Raw genomic sequence first — 17,939 nt, forward strand, 5'->3', positions numbered from 1 at the left:
ATTAATTATAAGTTTATATATATATATTTTTTATGAAGTGGAAGCAGGGCAAAATTTCTAGTTATTTAAACAAATTTAGCTACTTTTGGGCCCACCACCTGGCAATACTTCAACTATGCTTTGATTACGTTTGTGATTATACGTTTACGGGTTAAGAGCGTGCATTTTCTTCTATGTAACTGTGTATTCTTCGCTCAACATTAGACATTGATTTTGGTATCTATTTCCTGTGCCAGTGGCAATTGGGCAAACATACGTTAATCCTCGAAGCAGCGAAATTTCTATAAATTTCGGTGTTTCGCAGGGTAACAATGCTGAGTGTATATTTGCCCAAAAAATGTCAGTGGCACATTTAATTATACTTGGCTGTCCCTCTCCTCACATTGCACTTTAGTGTTTTATTTTTTCTTTCTTTTAAAATATAAAAATCAACAATAACAAAAAAACGAAAGAAAGAAAAACTATAGACGGAAAAACATTTGAAAAATTATATCAAAAGGGGGTGCGCAAAAAATCTTGTACAGGAATGTATGCAAATTTTTTTTTTCAACAAAAGAAAATTATGGATAAAAATCATGAACAAAAAAAATTATTATAAACTATTACTGTGTGTGTGTGTGTGTTGTTCTCTAGTATGCACTTTTTCTTTTGTAGGATTCTGTTGTCTGTCCTCTAAAATATATAGTAAGTATTGTTATATATGAATATATATATGTATCGTATAATAGTTGCATACATAAAGACCGAAAATGTTCACTCTATACAAAGACAACGGCAATAATATTTTGTTTGTAATTGAATATAAATCCTTCATAGACACAATTTTGGTTGAATGTGAGTTCATGTTATCTAGGGTATCATTATTTACTTTCTTTTCTTTTGGGTGGCGTAACTTGAACTGTTCTTATGTTTCTTTTTTGTTTTAGTTATTTGCACTTAAAAGAATTTAATCGGTGAATTTACGATTGACATTGCGTCCGAAGAGGGCATTACGAATCTCTGGGACAAGTTGCTGGGAAATCAAGTCTAATCTGGACTCTAGTGTATTGGGGACCTTAATGCGTCCGTTCAAGGCCAACAATTCAACACCTCCGCAGGTATCTGCTGACAGAAAGTCCTTCTCATCGATGGTGAGCTCAACGTTCTGCTTAATTCCGGACTTGTATTGATCAACAGATTGTGGGAGAACATCTCGCACCAGTGGTACATCAACCTCACGGCAACGAAGTGTTACTTTTGGTTCCATCACCTGGAAGAGACCCTGGACTATCAATTTCGTGAGAACCTGTTTGTATTCGGCCTCGTTCTTGGTCACTTCGCCCAGACGTTTGCGGGCATCATCTAAGACATTTGCCACATGATCTTCGCGCACTTTGAGCACCTATTAATTATTATTTTTTAAACACAGATTAACATTAATATTGAAGATTTGAATGACAGAGTTTTGAGTAACTAACCTTCAAACGAGCCTGGTTGAGCATATTTGAAGATTGAATCTTCTTTTGGAGTTCAACCTGCTTCTCTTTCTTCTCGTAGTACTCCATAATCTTGAGACGCTGCTGTTGGACAAGGCGGCCCTTCTCGATATTGAACTCTTCTTCGGCTTTGGCATCGATCTCCTCGGCTTTTTCATTGGCCTCCTGCTCAATGAATGCCATCATATGTTTGATCTATAAGAAAAACAGAAAATAAGTTAAAGAAACATACCCAAAAATCAAATGATTATATTAGCGATTATTCATACTGTTATATATTAATTTTCTATACGCCATTACGTTGGCAAAATGTAAATAATAGTAATTTTTGTTCATTAGAGTTATGATAACGTTATGTCGTCCGTCTATTTGTATGTGTGTGTGTGCCTCAGTGTGTGCTGTGGTCGTGTGACAGAGAGGGTTATGGGGAACAGCAGCATCGTAGCCCCCACTAGTTGTCTCGCTTTAACACATTGCCCGTGTGTGGGGGAGCATGTCACATGACCCAATACGAATATTTTTATTTAAAAGTAAATTTGCTTATACGAAAAATATGTGAAAAATTTACGCTCTTCCCTGTTAAAACCATAATTCCAACCAGCTCTTGTAAATTCCATTATCGATATTGCAGTTCAAGTTATCACCTCACACCCCCGCTCATGATTATCACATGACTTTGACAATTTGATGGAAATCCAATCCCATGACTTTCCCATCTTTTCTTATTGGGCAATATTTTGTCACACAGATAAATATGCCAACTGGAACTTGCATATTCTTAATCTGGTTACATTTCTAGGCAAATCTATAAGGATTTGCTTGCATTTGCAATTACCTGTTTCTGTACATCAGCATCGCTCAATGCCATCTTGACTTGATTTTTTTTCACTTGCACACGAAAACGAACCGAAAAAGAAATTCAATTGATTCAAAAGGAAATCACGTTGCTACCGTGCCTGTAATGAAGCAAAATAACTTTATAATTATACTATGCAATTGCAATTAAACAAATAGAATGACTAAATATACACGAGCAACAAAATGATAAGTTACTTTTGCCTTCTGCCCGACGTCTGAAAATAAAATTTTCACTGCCCAAATCATATGATGAGCCCACAATTTGCCGTAAATTCTTGCCCTCGCTGTAAATTTTTGCCCTCTCGCCGTAAATTTTTGCCCTCTCGCCGTAAATTTTTATGAGCCCACAATCAGCCAATACCAAAAAAACGGCACCTAAGGTCACACTATTAATTTTATTAGGTTGCCAGAATTTGGTAGATTTTTTTTAGCGTTTTTTTATAAATAAACGTTTTGATTTTAAGACACTAATTTCTAATTACCTAAATTAAAATGGAGACGCTCCTGGAGCAGCAACGCCGCTGCCATGAGGAACGTGAACGCTTGGTTAAATTGATGGTAGATGAGCATGCTACCAAAAAGCCTGGCGAAAAGGAACGAATCCATTCGGAGCACCGGTTAAAATATTTAATGGAACTCCATCACAATGCCACAACGCAGCTGCGGGAGCTTTATGAGGACAAGGACAACGAAAGGAAAGCAGAGATTGCGGCGCTTTCCGGGCCGAATGAGTTCAATGAGTTCTACGCCCGCCTAAAGCAAATTAAGCAATTCTACAAGACACATCCAGCAGAGGTTAGTGTTCCTCTCTCAGTGGAATTCGAGGAAATGATCAAGGTGTACAATAATCCGGATGACATGGGTGCTTTGGTGGAGTTTACCGACGAGGAGGGAGGTGGTCGTTACTTGGATCTGAATGAGTGCTATGAAATCTATTTGAATCTGAGAGCCGTGGAGAAACTAGACTATATCAGCTACTTGATGTCCTTTGACCATGTATTTGACATACCGCGTGAGCGGAAGAATCGCGAGTATCGCAAGTATCTGGAGACTTTGAATGATTATCTGCACAATTTTATATTGCGCATTCAGCCTCTGTTGGATCTGGAGGGGGAATTGCTAAAGGTGGAATTGGATTTTCAGCGTCAGTGGTTGCAGGGTGCATTTCCGGGTTGGTCACAAAAGGAGACTACTGAATCAGCCCTGGCTAATACTGGAGCACATTTGGATCTGTCGGCTTTCTCTAGCTGGGAGGAATTGGCATCCCTTGGTTTGGATCGTCTTAAATCCGCCTTGGTTGCCCTGGGTCTTAAGTGTGGTGGTACCTTGGAAGAGCGGGCACAAAGACTGTTTTCAACTAAGGGGAAAAGCACCTTGGATCCGACATTAATGGCCAAAAAGCCGAGCGCAAAGAACACCAATGCTCAGACACGGGAGAATGAACGCAATAAAGAGATTGCCCAACTGGAGGCTCTTCTCTACAAATATGCCGAACTTTTGTCCGAACAGCGCGCGGCCACCAAGGAGAATGTTCAACGCAAACAAGCTCGTACAGGGGGCGAGCGTGATGACAGTGATGTAGAAGCCAGCGAATCGGAAAACGATGATGATCCCGATGCCGATGACGTTCCATATAATCCGAAGAATTTGCCCCTCGGCTGGGACGGCAAACCCATTCCGTATTGGCTGTACAAGCTGCATGGCCTTAATATAAGCTACAATTGCGAGATCTGTGGTAATTTTACTTATAAGGGTCCAAAAGCTTTCCAGCGACACTTTGCGGAGTGGCGACACGCTCATGGAATGCGCTGCCTTGGCATACCCAACACGGCTCATTTCGCCAATGTCACTCAAATTGAGGATGCCATTACGTTATGGGAGAAGCTCAAGTCGCAAAAGCAAAGCGAGCGCTGGATAGCCGACCAAGAAGAAGAGTTTGAGGACTCTCTGGGCAATGTGGTGAACCGCAAGACATTTGAAGATCTTAAGCGCCAGGGATTACTGTAATTCTAGTTTTAAATACGCATTTTATTGTAAACCTTTTTACAAATTAAATCTATCAACGATAAATATATGCCTGCATCTTAAAGCCTACCGGTTGGTCGACATTGGCCAGTGGAAGGAGAGAATATTTTACATCGGATCTCCCCACAGAATTTTGTGTCTGAATCCACGGAAATTCCTGATATTGGGCTACATGACTTAGCTGGACAAATGAGGATTGAGTGGTATGGAGTTGAATTTTAAACTGACACGTCTTGTCCAGCTTTGGCAGCGGTTTCAGTCGCTCAGCCATCTTATAGAGGGCTGCTCTCAACTGCTGCTCATACTCCATCAAATGGGGATCTTTGGTCTTGTCTAAGCTTCCCTGTCGGATGTCTATTTTGTAGCTCTCCACGATGGTTTCTATGTTTTCCTCATTGCGGTATACAATGATTTCAAAACACTGCAAAACATCTTTGAGCAGTAATTCTCGTGCTGATTTCAAGATGCCAGCAATGTAACTGTTTAGTAGCGGGAAAATTGACACAAATACGGGAGTATTGTACATGCGTCGCTTCTTAAAAATCTGAGCCGGATATATGCCGCGTAGGTAAAGTACATGATTTACAATTATTTCAATTGCTTCCAAATTAATGTCAGCTAACGTCTCGGATTCAACTTGCATTTTGCTTTGAAGTGCAAAAACCAAGCCCGATGGGCAACATTTGCCACCCTTTAAAGGTGGCAACCCTGGTAAACTAAATTTGCCGGTAGCCCCTTCTGCCATTAATAAATAAGATATTAAGTATTATTATATTTGTCCTCTTTTTTATTTAAATATTGAAATCATTACATTTCGTGTTTTGTTTGTTCATATGATTTGTTTTGCCTATAAAAATTTATAGTATAGTTTATGATTTATGGATTATAATTTTTGTATGAAAAAAGTATTGTGGGACGTTTGTGTCTTAATAGCGATTGTAGCGACCGCGAGCACGTTGTGGTGTAGCCTTGCCACCGGCTGCGGCACGAGTGGGAACTGGTTTCTTGGCCGGCGAAGGGGTTGCTACCTCTGGTTTGGCCGGAGTTGCAGCTGCAGCTGCCGGTGAAGGAGTGGCCACCGCAGGGGCTGCAGTAGCAGCAGGTTTAGCCGGTGTCTTAAGTTCCGGCTTGGGTTGTGCAACTGGTGTTGCAGGAGCAGCAACAGGTTCTGGCTCTGGCTCCGGTTCGGGTTCAGCAGTCTCGTCTTCTACGGCATCCATTTCTTCGTCTTGGGCTTCTTCGTCGACATGATCTTCTTCATCTCCATCGGCCGCTTCCTCGCCCATAGCATCATCATCATCGCCGGTGGCTTCAGACGGATCATAGAGTTCGCCGTCAGCAGCTTCGGCAGAGGCATTTTCGCCGGCACCATCCTCAACAACGGGTGCATCGTCCTCCTCAATCTTACGTTTCTTGCGCTCATTCTCTTCTAGAGCAGCGGCAGCTCGCTTTTGGGCAATCTTGGTGTCGCTCGACTTTTCGTTAATGAACTTTAGGAAATTGCGGTGATGGGTAGCAGTGCGCGAGTGAATCTCGGCAGTGACCTCGGTGTCAAAGAATTTACTGCAAACCGAGCACTCATAGCACTCAAGTTTGGAGACGAGACCGGCTCCCACTGGGCGCTGCCAATTGTATTTCGGTAAACGAGTGTCTACCTCGCTCGGGATTTCATCGCCCTCAGAGAAATCAAGTATACAGTCCTCTGGATCGACAGGCAGAGCCACTTCCTCATCTTCCTGGCTCTCGTTAAGCTCCTCACCCTCCTTCGTATCATCAGCACCTTCTTCTCCCTCTTTGGTCTCATCGCCTTCGCCATCCTCACCTTCGGCAGCTTCACCATCAGCACCTTCCTTTTTAACTTCATCGCCGCCAGCTTCGCCCTCCTTCTTTACGGTCTTCTTGCGCTTCTGTGGTGGACGCAAGTCACGTGTTTCCTCCTCCTCATTGTTAATATACAAAGTTTGACGCTTGCGTTCGCCCACCTTGGTGTTGCTCTCGGCGGCCTTCTTCAAGTGATCAGCAGACAGCAAATGGGTGTCGTAATCAATGCGTGTGGCAAACTCCTTGTTACACTCCACACACTTGGGATGCAAGAATCTCTTCAGACGCAAATGTCCATCTGATTTGCGATGCGACGAAATATGACCATGGAAATTCAGATCACACATGGTGCAGTAATCCAATTGGCGCTGCTTGCTCTTGCCCATGCGTTTCAAGCGATCAAACTCAATCGACTTGAGTTGCTCGGCAATCTTGGCCTCCTGGCGTATCATATTGGCCTTGAGACGATAGCTCTCCTCAATGCCTTCGCGCATCATCAAATGGGTGCGACCTTTGATGTGATTCTCAAAGGAATTAGCATCCCACATGTGCTTTTTGCACAAATGGCAATAGAACATGTCATTGGGAACGCTAGCATATACAGATTCCTTGGTTTCGCCACTTTCGACCTTCTTTTCTCCAGGAGTTGTAGGTTCCTTTTTCTTGTTTTGATTTGCATTCTTAGCCAAGAGTTTCTTGGCACGGTCAAAAGCGTTCTGCTTGCGTATTCCACCGGCACCCTGTTTTGGTGGTGGTTTCGGACCAGTTGGTCCGCGATTTTGGAAACCTCCTTGGCCTCCTCCGCCGCCACGCCGGTTATTGAGACGATTGCCGCCTCCGTTACCGCTACCGCCTCCACCACCACCACCACCTCGATTAATCATAGGTCCACCCCGTTGATTGCGATTTCCCATACCACCTCCACGAGGCAAATCCAATAGAGATGGTGGATGCTGATTTCCGAAGAGATTATTCAACAAATTGTTGGCCAAATTAATGGCGTTCATGTGACCGCCGGTTTGACGCATATTATTGCCAAATTGTCCACCGCCAGGATTCTGGGATTCCCATGGAGACACATTCATGCCGCCCATACGATTAGCACCCATGGGTCCACCATAATTGTTTCCACCGCCACCGCCACCACCACCAAACCGGCTACGGTTCTGATTTCCACGGTAAGACATGTTTGCCGGAAAAGTTGTGATATAAGATTTTCTTTTGTTATCGATGCTGCAGTCTTTCTTCGATCTTTCCGTTTTAGTTGTGGGGCGCTTTCCAAGTTCAAAAAGGAGCTCGTTTAAAATATTTTAAAGTTTTTTTCTTCCTTTAGTTTGCTGTAGCAAAGATGGCCGACTGAATGAAAATAAATTTGATTCTTTATCACAACTTGATTGATGGAATACTCACAGCTTATCTGGAATGATATAGGATGTGGCAAACACACTGCGATAAAATAAAATAGTCAAATGTGATTATCTCTGCAATACCAGTCAACCTAACACGATTTTATTAAAAGGCTTGGGAAATTTGTCAATTTTTGTTCAGTCAATTTCAAGTAAATTGGTGGCAACTCTGGTCAAGAATTTAATAAAAAAAATATATCTGTTACTAGCACCTAATGCCAACAAATATGTATTTTTGAAGTAACAGTAAATAGAGCCAGTACGCGTACAAAAGTAACTATTAATTATTTAATCTATAAATATTTAAATTATGTTTGCCGGAAAATCAAACTCTTGTTCAGGGCTGTCAAATCACCAATAGTTGCACATATCGTACATCAGTAGAGATTTTAGTAAGGGATGTAAAAAAGGCCAGATTTCAAACACCATAGCCCGGTGTAGTTATTTTCTGATAGTATATTACAAAGGTTATAATGGGTAATTGTATTCTACGGTTTTAAAGACAAATATAGTAAGACATTTTTTTATCGAACCATAGAAACACAGTACGTGATGGATTTCAAAATTTAAATTATTTGCACATTTTTTGTGGGAAAGTAATTGTGAATTTTAGCAGAAAAATGGCTAAGCCAGCGGCATATGTCTGAGCTATCGGCAAAATGGCCAAAATAGGGACAAAAGGTATAAAATAGCGGCAAAATGGCTGAAATAGCGGCACAACTTTTCTTTGTATTAGTGAAAATTTTTTCGTAAGTGATGCCTCCATGTTGAGTTCAACTATTAAAACACAATCGAATTGTACAATTGAAAAGCAGAGGGCCATCATTTTATCCAAATTCATTGTATATACGTGGATTATGTGGACGATATTAAACTAAAAAAGGCGTAAGAGGGTAAACAAATTGTGCGGAATTGTGTTATTGATGCGCCTCCGCCTCTTCTCCAGCTTTAGCTTCAGTCCGGGTTGCAATTAGAGACTACAACAACAAGCAGCAGCAGCGACTACAACTACAACATACAGTTCTTTTGGCTCTTTTTGGGTGAAAAAGGGGAAAATGCAGCCAAGGAAAACTGTGGGAAAAAAACAGAAAAGTGTTAAGTTCTACATGTAAAACACACGGCAAATAAGCAGAGCAAGTGTATATATATATAGATATATATATATACAAATACGTCATAACGTGATATACATACAGATACAGACGTAGTTGCATCAGCACCGATCAGAAATCATGCCTGATTCTGATTCCGATTTGGAGATTCCACAACCAGAAAAGAGGAAGCGACGCATTATTATGCGAATCGAGTTTAGTGATACGGACGACAATTCGGAGGTGGATGCGAATGCTGCTAGCAACACAATTGACCTTGATTCATTACCATCGAGCTCCAACTCTGCCTTGGCCATGCGTTTGCGGCGTCCACACAGAAGGCAGACCACTATGATCAATGACAGTTCCGATTCGGACGATGTTGATCGGGTGATCTCTAGGCGGCAAGCTAAAAGCCGCAGCCGTCATCATCAACAGATTCACGATGATCCTGATAGCGATGAATTATCCTCCAGTGGTAGTGAGGTAATTGTTTAGAGTGTTAATGCAATTTGTTAATGCAATTTGATTAAAAATTTTCTTCTTTTATTACATCTTAATAGATCCTTCAACAACAAGTACATGGTAAAAAACGCAGAAAAGTGATCCTTTCGGAAAACGAAGAAGATGATATGAGATCCAAGGAACTGGACGAGGTTGCTGCCAATTCAGACAGTAGCAGCAATGAGCTGCTAGAGAAGTGCCCAATTTGCCTATTGACTTTCCGTCAACAGGAGATTGGAACTCCGGTGACATGTGAGCATATATTCTGTGCCGCCTGCATTGAGGCCTGGTCAAAGAATGTTCAAACCTGCCCAATCGATCGTTTGGCATTTGATCGGATTATAGTACGAGACTCGTATGAGCACCGGCAATTTGTGCGCGAGGTGAGGATCGATCTGAGCACCGCAAAAACACAATTGATTCTGAACGACGAAGACGACCCGGATGTTGGTGAGGATGTGGAGGTAACCAATTGTGAAATATGCCAAAATCCAGAGCGTGAAGAAGTAATGCTGCTCTGCGATAGTTGCAATCATGGCTATCACATGGATTGCCTGGATCCACCGTTGCATGAAATACCAGAGGGCTCTTGGTATTGCGACAATTGTGTGGACTCTGATGAGGATTTGGAATTGGCTGAGGATCTGCATGCCTTGTACGAGGACATACGTGGCATGGGTTTACCAGAAACTCGTTTAAGAGTTAGAGAGGTTCAACAGCCACGAATATTACGTACTAGGCAAAATGAACGAATACGGGCAGCTGTGTTACGTGGTACGCGAGCAAATAGATCAACCACAACAACTACGACAACCACAACAACGACAACAACCACAACGACGACATCGAGATCTTCGCGAGGAAACCAACAGCAAAGACGCAGACGTCGGAGAACTCGACATCGTACTTATGTGGTGGAATACGATCTGAACAACTTTGATGAAAAGTTTGCCGTCAAGACCAGCAAGAAGGTAATAAAACGTCGTCGAAAACGGCGTCGTCGTCAGACAAGTAGAGGAGCAGCAACAGCTAGTGAGGGAACTGCCCGTCTGAGTGCCAGCAAACGTTTAGCCGAGCAGTTAGGCGTGAAAATGGACGGAGCCGGTCGTTCGCACTTGAGCGGTGGCAGTGCCTCCACATTCACTCTTTTTGGCAATGCCAATGATTTGGAATATTTCTCCGACGGCGACGAGAACGAAACAGAAGCAGCTTTAATTAATGGACATAGGGATTCGGGCAATGCCACCGCAGTACAAACGTCTGTCCGTATTGCCAGCATTGGAGCGCCACAAAGTCGAAAAGCTCTGTTGCTTGGCAAGACGCGTATGGCGCAGCCCGCACCAGCAGCGTCGTCTGGGGATATTTTGTCAACCATTATGAATTTGCAAGAGCGTTGGCATGATGCTTCACGTAATTTAAGTGAGGTTCACATTCGTGCCGATGGCAGTCTGAATTTGCCGCCTCCTTCAAATGTTGCCAAAACGACGAAGCCAAATAATGCTGCCTTTACGAATACTCCAACAACTACTCCGACTCAGGAAATAACACAAGTTCCACTCTATCAGCGTGGAGGATCACGACCAAATTTTAACCGAGGTAGAGGCGCTGGAAACAATGGTGGCGGTGCAGGCGGAGGCGGAGGCAATCGCTATGGGGGCAATGGTTCCTATCAGAGGCACTCAACTGGTGGCATGTCAAATAATAGTGCTGACATAGGATCATCAGGTGGTGGACATCCAGGCGGTGAACGATTTGGTTTCAATAATAGCGACAACAGAAACAATATGACTTTTACACCCTTCCACCTCCGATTTAATTCACCCAACCGCCCACAACAACAACAACAGCAGCAACGCAATCAGCAAAGAAATCCATCAGCTGTTATTCCTCCAGCTCAGCCACCACCGACATTTGGTGGTATGCCTTCTTCTTCATCAATATCTCCAATTGATGTGAGCCATTCCCTGCCACCGCCCATTGCTTCGTCACGCCCTTCGTTGCCAGCGGTATTAAGTGTCCCGCCACCACCTGCTCCACCACCTCTATTTGATAGTTCCCTTTTCAAAATATCGACGAATTATGCGAATAAAAGTGCCGAGGCCGATGCCCAAGATGATGATGACAGCGAGAATTGTCCAAATTTCTCAATTTATTCCCAAGAATCACAAGCTGTTGCCAAATCTACTGAACAGCAATCACAACAACAATCGGGAGACGGAGAAAAGGTAACCCAATGAAAAAAAAATTAAACTTTTACTTGAAAAAGTTTTAAATAGTGAATTTAGAGGGCAAATTGAAATCAAAACTTTCCACTAATTCCTTTATTCTTCATTATTTAGGATGACGATGATATGAATGAGGATTTAGTACAATTGGACGATGATGATGATATACCATTGCCACCGGAACCAGAGCCAGAACCAGCGACTCAAAAGGTTGCTAGTGATCACGACACTCACACTGGCAGTGATCTTTATGAGCCTGAAAATCCCACTGAAGAGCAAGATGAAGATGAAGCAGAAAGTGAATCAGAATCCGCAGGACCAGACCCTAAACCCCAAGATATAAGTAATAGTAATTCAAATTTGGATCCATCATCATCAGAAGCAACTGTTAGCAAAGTGGCAGAGGATGATGAAGAGACCAAGACACGAAGTACTCCCAGTCCAACGTCAAGGGGTGGTGACGCACGTGCAGTGGATAGGGATAGGGGCAAAGGTGTCTTGGAACTGTACGATGATAGCGATTGGGAGGAATTAGAAATCGACAAGCCTAAAGAATATGAAAAGGCCCTGGTGGGTGGTGTGGAAGATTTAAGCTCCTCCAAGCCAACAAGTTCCAATCACGATGAGGAAACTGTCGAAGACGACAATGCCGGCGAAGCCGCTGCCGGAAAGACTTCAACACGCAGCAGTAGTGAACCAGAGGATCAGGATCGTTCATATACACCATGCCTGGATGAGAAAATCATTGAAGAAGAAGCTGCGGCGGCTGCTAGTTCCAAAAAAGAAGATTGCGATGCCGATGTCGAGGCCGACGCCGATGGACCAGATGCCGAAAATAATTTGAGTCACGGTGACATGGGTACCGAAATGATATCCGAAGATGATTTGACCCATGAGAACGAATTAAAGCGACCCAGTCGTAGTCGTCATCGGGATGACGACAAGACAAAGCGGGCTTCTTCCACAGAGGCGGTGGTCAAGTCAAAGCGTTCGAAACGCGGCAAAGAGAATAATGAAACTTTTAAGAAGGCTGGCAAGCGGCAAAAAGATCGCAATTATCGTGGCGATAAGGATCGCAGTCGATCGCGTAAACGATCCCGATCACCACGTTCACCAGCCGCATCGCATAGTCGAAGCCGTAGTCGCAACCTGAGTCGTAGTTCAAGTCAGAGTGGCCGCAGCCGTAGCGGTAGTAGAGGACGCAGTCGCGGCCGAAGACGTGATAGTCGGAGTCGTTCGAAATCTTATTCCCATTCACGATCACGTTCCCATTCACGTGGACGTAATCGTTATGCGTTTCGTGGCAGGGATAATAATGGTCGTGGCCACTTTGGACGTGCCCGAGGGGGAATGCGTTTCAGTTATAATCGTAATGCTCCATTCCAAAATAGGCCTTATCACCATCAACAGCACCACCACCAGCACTATAATAACCATCAGGGATATAATCAAGGCCCCTATGGACAACGTCCCAAGCGTCGTGAGCTGCCACGCTACGATGTGCGGAATGTGGTTGGAGCACGTCACCAGCAAAGAGATCGTTATGGTCGGGATGCCGAGAATAGAAATCGTTCGGCGAGAAGTCGTTCTGGCAGCTACGAACGGCGACAGAATCACTCACACAGCTCTTCGCGCAGTAGATCACGCTCAAGGTCTCGACGTTCACGTTCGGGATCGCAAAAGCGTTATCGTAGTTTCAGCATATCCCCATCACCACCATCCCAGCAGCAGCAACAGTCTCATCAGCAGCAGGCGCTTCGTAGACGATCCTCCATGTCGCCCAATGACCGACGTTTCAATCGTTCCCCCTCACAACCTCCAACTCATTCACGTCAGCGGAGTCACAGCACAATCTCGTTACGTTCACGTTCGGCACAGTCGCCTACGGCAACACGCATGAACGGAGGACGCAATTTGGCAGCATCAAAGCGATCCCCAGCCTATTCGCCGCGTTACACACCGCGCCTCAGTCGCAGTCGTTCCAAGAGTCCTAAAAATTTGGTTAAGAAAAAGAAAAAGAAGGGCGACAAAAAGAAGAAGAGCAAAAAACGCGTTGCCAGCCCCGGTGGCAGTCCTACACTGGGTGGAGGACGACCACGTCGGATCTCGTCCCGACAGCGCGATCCCTTTGATGACGCCAACGATTTCTTGGCTCCGCAGCTGAGCAAAAAGCGGCGACACTCGCCAAAGGGAGGCGGTGCCAATCATTGGTCTCCATCTCCCAGCCCATCTGATTTCTTGCATGAGAGTGGAGGCGGTGGACTGCCGGAAAAGAATGCCTCCTGGACACCACCCCTAGGATCCCCCAAAGCAATGGATGGTCTTCATTATAACGAAGATCCTCGAGGACGCAGTCTTTCGCCCTTGATGTCGGGCAAGAAAGTGAAACGGAAGCGAGACAAGAGCAAAAAGAAAAAGAAATTGCTCGATAAGCAACTCCGTAAGGAGAAGAAGCGCAAACGACATACCCAAACACCTGAACCACTGCCCTCTAAAGAGGTATTTGCCTCTGGCAATAATATCCTTGTCAGCGTTAGCTTCAATAAGGAGGCAACAACAGATCAACAGCAGACTGTGGTAACACTGCCATCCAATCGAGATGATTTACTTGTGGCTCGACGGACTTCCATGGACTCACGGCTAACGAATTCGGCAAGTGTCGTAGCAGCCAGCAAAAAGGGAAAGAAGGACAAGACACGAAAAAGGAAGAAACTCGAGGCCAAGCCGGTGGCGATTATCGATCTAGAGCGTTCACCTTTTCAGGTGCATCAGGAGCCAGCTGATGTGATTGTCCTCACTGACAGCGAAGATGCCAATGATCCACAACCGTTGGGTATGCGTCGACGACGTGGCAACAGTGTGAACTCGGCGACAGAGCATCACGAACTGTTGCGTGAGAATGGACAGCGGGAGAAAACGCCGCAGGCCATTTCGCTGGAGACCATCATGGAGACGTCTTACGAGAATCATGGAGCACAGACAACGACGGGTCCAAAAACGCCTCCAGAGCCGCCACTTGTCAAGTTCAACCTGCCCGCCAAAAAGCAGCACAAAGTGCGCACTAATCCGTTGCACGACGATGCAGATGACATCAATTCGGCCGATGAGCTGGAAGATGCCTGCTCTGGGATGCGCGGTGGCGTTGGTGTTGGTAGTGTTAGTGGAGGAGATGTTGAGGAGCCACCAGCTCATGATTCACAGCAACAGAAAATTGGACCAAACACACCGCCCGAATCGGGTCCATGTTCGCCGGATGCCTATGATCCATTCGAGCCCACAAAATCGCCTTCCCTCTCGCCACGCTCACCTACTCCCATACCCAGTCAGAGTCAAGAGCCGGCTACTCAATCAGCTAGCGTTGGGGATGCGACAGAGCAGCCAGATGGCAACAATGTGGGCACACCATCAGCTACGATCAGCTCCATAGGCAATACGGTCTCGAATGCTGCGGCGGCGGCTCAAACGAATTCTAATACAAATGTTGCCCTTAATCCAGTTGATTTAGTTATGGCCCTGATGAATAAGCCAAACATTAGTGGTCCTGGTAGTAGTAGCAATAATAACAACAACAGCAACAACAATCAACCAGAAATGACCTGCGATGTGACCTCTTCCACCCAATATCTCAACAGCAGTGGTTCTGGTTGCGAAGATAAGCCAACAGATGCCAATACCGTAACAGTGCTATCAAATGTCCTAATATCTGGTGGCAATGCGTCCCAGCACATACCCATCATATCTAGTCCTACGCCCATGGTAAAGAAGCTGACACCGCTATCCAAGACGGGAGGCAGTGTGGCCAGTAGCAGTAGCATGCCAACCACAAGCGGTGCATTGCGCAATGGTGGTGCTAGTGGTGGTGGCAGTGGACCCATTGCTCCCGATGACTCATTCAATCTGGACATAGAGAGCCCCTATTCACCGGGTTCCGCTGACTATGAGGATCTATTTGAGCCACCAGAGGGCAGCAGCGGTGGCAATGCAGGGGGCATGCGCCGATCCAAGGGTAACAATAAAACCGAAATGTTTGACAATCTATTCGGTAGCAGTACACCGCCAACTAGAATGTCGTCGCGGTATAACTCCAATTCCAAGAATAAACGTGCAAATAACAGAAAAGATGATCGTAAATCGAAAATCAAAGGTTCGTCAATAGTCTTCATTATTCTTCCTTGCAACTATTTTCTCATTTTTTCTTTTATTCAGGTAATAAATTGGGTGACGACCACGCCAAAGCTTACGATGATGTACCCAATTCGGCAGTGGAATTACAAGTTAAGGATAAAGTAAGTTATCAGAGTTTGGATGCCATGCAGCACAGGATATTTGATTTTTTTCGTCTTTTCTTTTCTAGTTTTTGCGTAAATTAAACCGCCAGGAACGAGTCGTAGAGGAAGTGAAATTGGTCCTGAAACCACATTTTAATAAAAAAGTAATCACCAAGGAAGATTACAAGGATATTATGCGACGGGCCGTACCAAAAGTAAGTTAAAAAAGAAAATAGTTTAAATGAAATGGGATTCCTCGGACTATAACGCGATCAATTTGAAATCAATCATGAAATAGACTTATCAAATACCAGACAAATTGACCATGTTCGAACCTGTTAAAGTCAGAGTTATACCAAACATTTAAACCCTATATTTTGTAAACAGATTTGAATGAATATTGCTATAATTGCTTTTTTCAACTTTTACTTACTTTAGATCTGTCACAGTCGTTCCGGGGAAATCAATCCACATAAAATTAAAAATCTTATCGATGCCTATGTGAGAAAGTTCCGAGCGAAGCACAAGAAGTTAAATCTCCTAAACACAGGGCAAGTTAGCAGTGCTGTCAAATGTGCCGCCTATTTGAAGAAGCTATAAGCAAAAGCATTGATCGGTCGGGCAGTAAGTAATTAATTTGGCTAATATATTAATAAAAATTTATTAAATATGTTTTGTTTTTGAATTTTCAGCGATGACATCAAATGAACAGTAAAACGGTCGATGCAGCATTCCTACACACTCACAAATACACACACACAAACACAATAAATCACCGGCCGCAATTCGCAACACTCATAAATTGTCATTACTATTGGAATTTAATTGTTAAGTCAATTTTTAGGTCATGTTACGAATGATTTTTAGTGCTTAAGCTCATTAATGAAGTGCAGATACAATTTTAAGCAAAAGTTTAAAGCAAACATGTAGCATAATCAGCAGCAGAAGAAAAGCAGCGCATGCAGCAATTGCCAGCAATTTCTTTTTTTTACTTACCCAAATCACACACACACACACACAACAAACAGCTACAACTACAAAAAAAAAAAGGAAAATGTAACAACATGTAAACAATAACACCGTTTATTTATACCAATTATAGTTTTTAGTTTGATTAATTGTATGACATTTATAATTATTATTATTACGTGTACCATTATTATTTCTTGAGTTAAACCATTTGTAAGTACATAGAGAAAGCAAAAACAATATATATGTATTTTACCTCTGATAATTTAAAATAATTAAATTAACAAGAAAACTTTATTGATAAACTTGTGCACTCACATAAATGTATTTATTATATTATATACACACATGTGTGTGTGTGTCAGAGATCAAGTTTAATCAAATCAAAGCTGTTGGATCAAGAAAACTCGCACTTTGATTTAAACAGCAACAACAACATGAGAATGAAAAAAAAAACGAAAACGCCAAGAGGAATGTTATTAAACAATTGTAATTATGTATTCATATAAATCTTAATTGTGAATTCACATACATACATACATATATGTATAAAAATTATATGTATAGTTTAAACTTGCATGGTTAAGACTACATATACATATATATAAACATTTGGTTTTTGCATAGTTTTTCAAGTCAGAATTTGATTTAAATAAAGAGAAATGCGACATTTTCAATAAACAAAGAAACAAACAAAATTTATGCAAGTGAATTGAAAGCTTTGCAGAACAAAATTAACAACAAATTGTGCTAAATCGTTTTGTAAATATCCATATAAAATAAATATAAACGCGATCATTAACCAATACAATTGAAATATCCATAAAAGATGTTCCTTTTTTTTTGGCGTCAATAGAAATGTTCCGTTTAAAACCTTTCAAAATGGCTTTCGTTTGTAAGTGTAAGTTCGTAAAAAATCGCCAAAAAAAACACAAACACAAGTTATAATTCAGACATTTCAAGACGATTGGGATGTCCTTTTGTTTAATTGTTTTGCCTGACGGTCCTTTTTTCAGAATGGAGCTAAAATATTAAGGATTTTTATGTTTAAAGTGGTTTCTTGGCTAGCTAGAAAATACATTTTCTGTTGCCTGCTTTTGGGGAGCTAAATATGTTTTCCACCTTTTTTATTAAAAAAGACATGGGTTTTTATTCCTTTATATATTTATTTATTAGTTTGTTCAGCTTTATAAATAGTATTACTGCATTTACAAATTGCAAGTACTCGAAGGCATAAGAAATAAATAAAACAAATTTATACCAAGGCAATTGCAAATTATTTGATGTACCATGAACA

The 17,939-nt window shown here is 42.8% G+C and overlaps 5 protein-coding genes across 8 annotated transcripts in view; 2 read left to right on the forward strand and 3 right to left on the reverse strand.

Moving 5' to 3' along the window:
• Vha26 (V-type proton ATPase subunit Vha26) overlaps positions 1–2,562 on the reverse strand; it is a 2,881-nt gene extending 319 nt beyond the window's left edge. Inside the window, exons 1-5 of one of the 3 annotated variants that reach the window (XR_011033444.1) lie at positions 2,529–2,562; positions 2,311–2,431; positions 1,458–1,670; positions 737–1,381; positions 1–672 (exon numbers count right to left, since the gene is read on the reverse strand). The exon at positions 1–672 is cut by the window's left edge and continues 319 nt beyond it. Coding sequence is in view for 2 of the 3 variants with exons in the window: in XM_068298942.1 (XP_068155043.1) it covers positions 947–1,381; positions 1,458–1,670; positions 2,311–2,343 (681 nt within the window). In the remaining variant the exon portion in view is untranslated. Of the gene's footprint in view, positions 1,382–1,457; positions 1,671–2,310; positions 2,451–2,528 lie in introns of those variants that run through there. The other 2 variants (XM_068298942.1, XM_068298943.1) reach the window with 2 other exon arrangements.
• Positions 2,563–2,709: 147 nt separating this feature from the next.
• noi (splicing factor 3a subunit 3 noi) lies at positions 2,710–4,403 on the forward strand. The gene has a single exon (XM_068298941.1). It carries the CDS (start codon positions 2,826–2,828, stop codon positions 4,338–4,340), a length of 1,515 nt encoding a protein of 504 aa, XP_068155042.1. The 5' UTR covers positions 2,710–2,825; the 3' UTR covers positions 4,341–4,403.
• On the reverse strand, positions 4,341–5,035 carry PolZ2 (DNA polymerase zeta subunit 2). The gene has a single exon (XM_068298944.1). The coding sequence runs from the start codon at positions 4,999–5,001 to the stop codon at positions 4,393–4,395; it is 609 nt and encodes a 202-aa protein (XP_068155045.1). The 5' UTR covers positions 5,002–5,035; the 3' UTR covers positions 4,341–4,392.
• Positions 5,036–5,122: 87 nt separating this feature from the next.
• On the reverse strand, positions 5,123–7,921 carry LOC137584708 (zinc finger protein on ecdysone puffs-like). 2 transcript variants are annotated; one of them, XM_068300234.1, is made up of 2 exons: positions 7,590–7,921; positions 5,123–7,516 (listed from the first exon to the last, which is right to left on the reverse strand). In XM_068300234.1, exon 2 carries the CDS (start codon positions 7,364–7,366, stop codon positions 5,285–5,287), a length of 2,082 nt encoding a protein of 693 aa, XP_068156335.1. In that variant the 5' UTR covers positions 7,367–7,516; positions 7,590–7,921; the 3' UTR covers positions 5,123–5,284. The 2 variants fall into 2 exon arrangements, with proteins under 2 accessions (XP_068156335.1, XP_068156334.1); XM_068300233.1 differs by having other exon boundaries at positions 5,123–7,535.
• Positions 7,922–8,318: 397 nt separating this feature from the next.
• Positions 8,319–17,110, forward strand: LOC137584707 (serine/arginine repetitive matrix protein 2). The gene is made up of 8 exons (XM_068300231.1): positions 8,319–8,470; positions 8,532–9,162; positions 9,240–11,405; positions 11,520–15,549; positions 15,612–15,691; positions 15,760–15,888; positions 16,112–16,297; positions 16,366–17,110. Exons 2-7 carry the CDS (start codon positions 8,818–8,820, stop codon positions 16,271–16,273), a joined length of 6,912 nt encoding a protein of 2,303 aa, XP_068156332.1. The 5' UTR covers positions 8,319–8,470; positions 8,532–8,817; the 3' UTR covers positions 16,274–16,297; positions 16,366–17,110.
• Positions 17,111–17,939: the final 829 nt, after the last annotated feature.

This window comes from Drosophila tropicalis, unplaced genomic scaffold (genome assembly GCF_018151085.1).
Source record: "Drosophila tropicalis isolate 14030-0801.00 unplaced genomic scaffold, ASM1815108v1 contig_878, whole genome shotgun sequence".
In the NCBI taxonomy this organism is placed as follows: Eukaryota; Metazoa; Arthropoda; class Insecta; order Diptera; family Drosophilidae; genus Drosophila; species Drosophila tropicalis.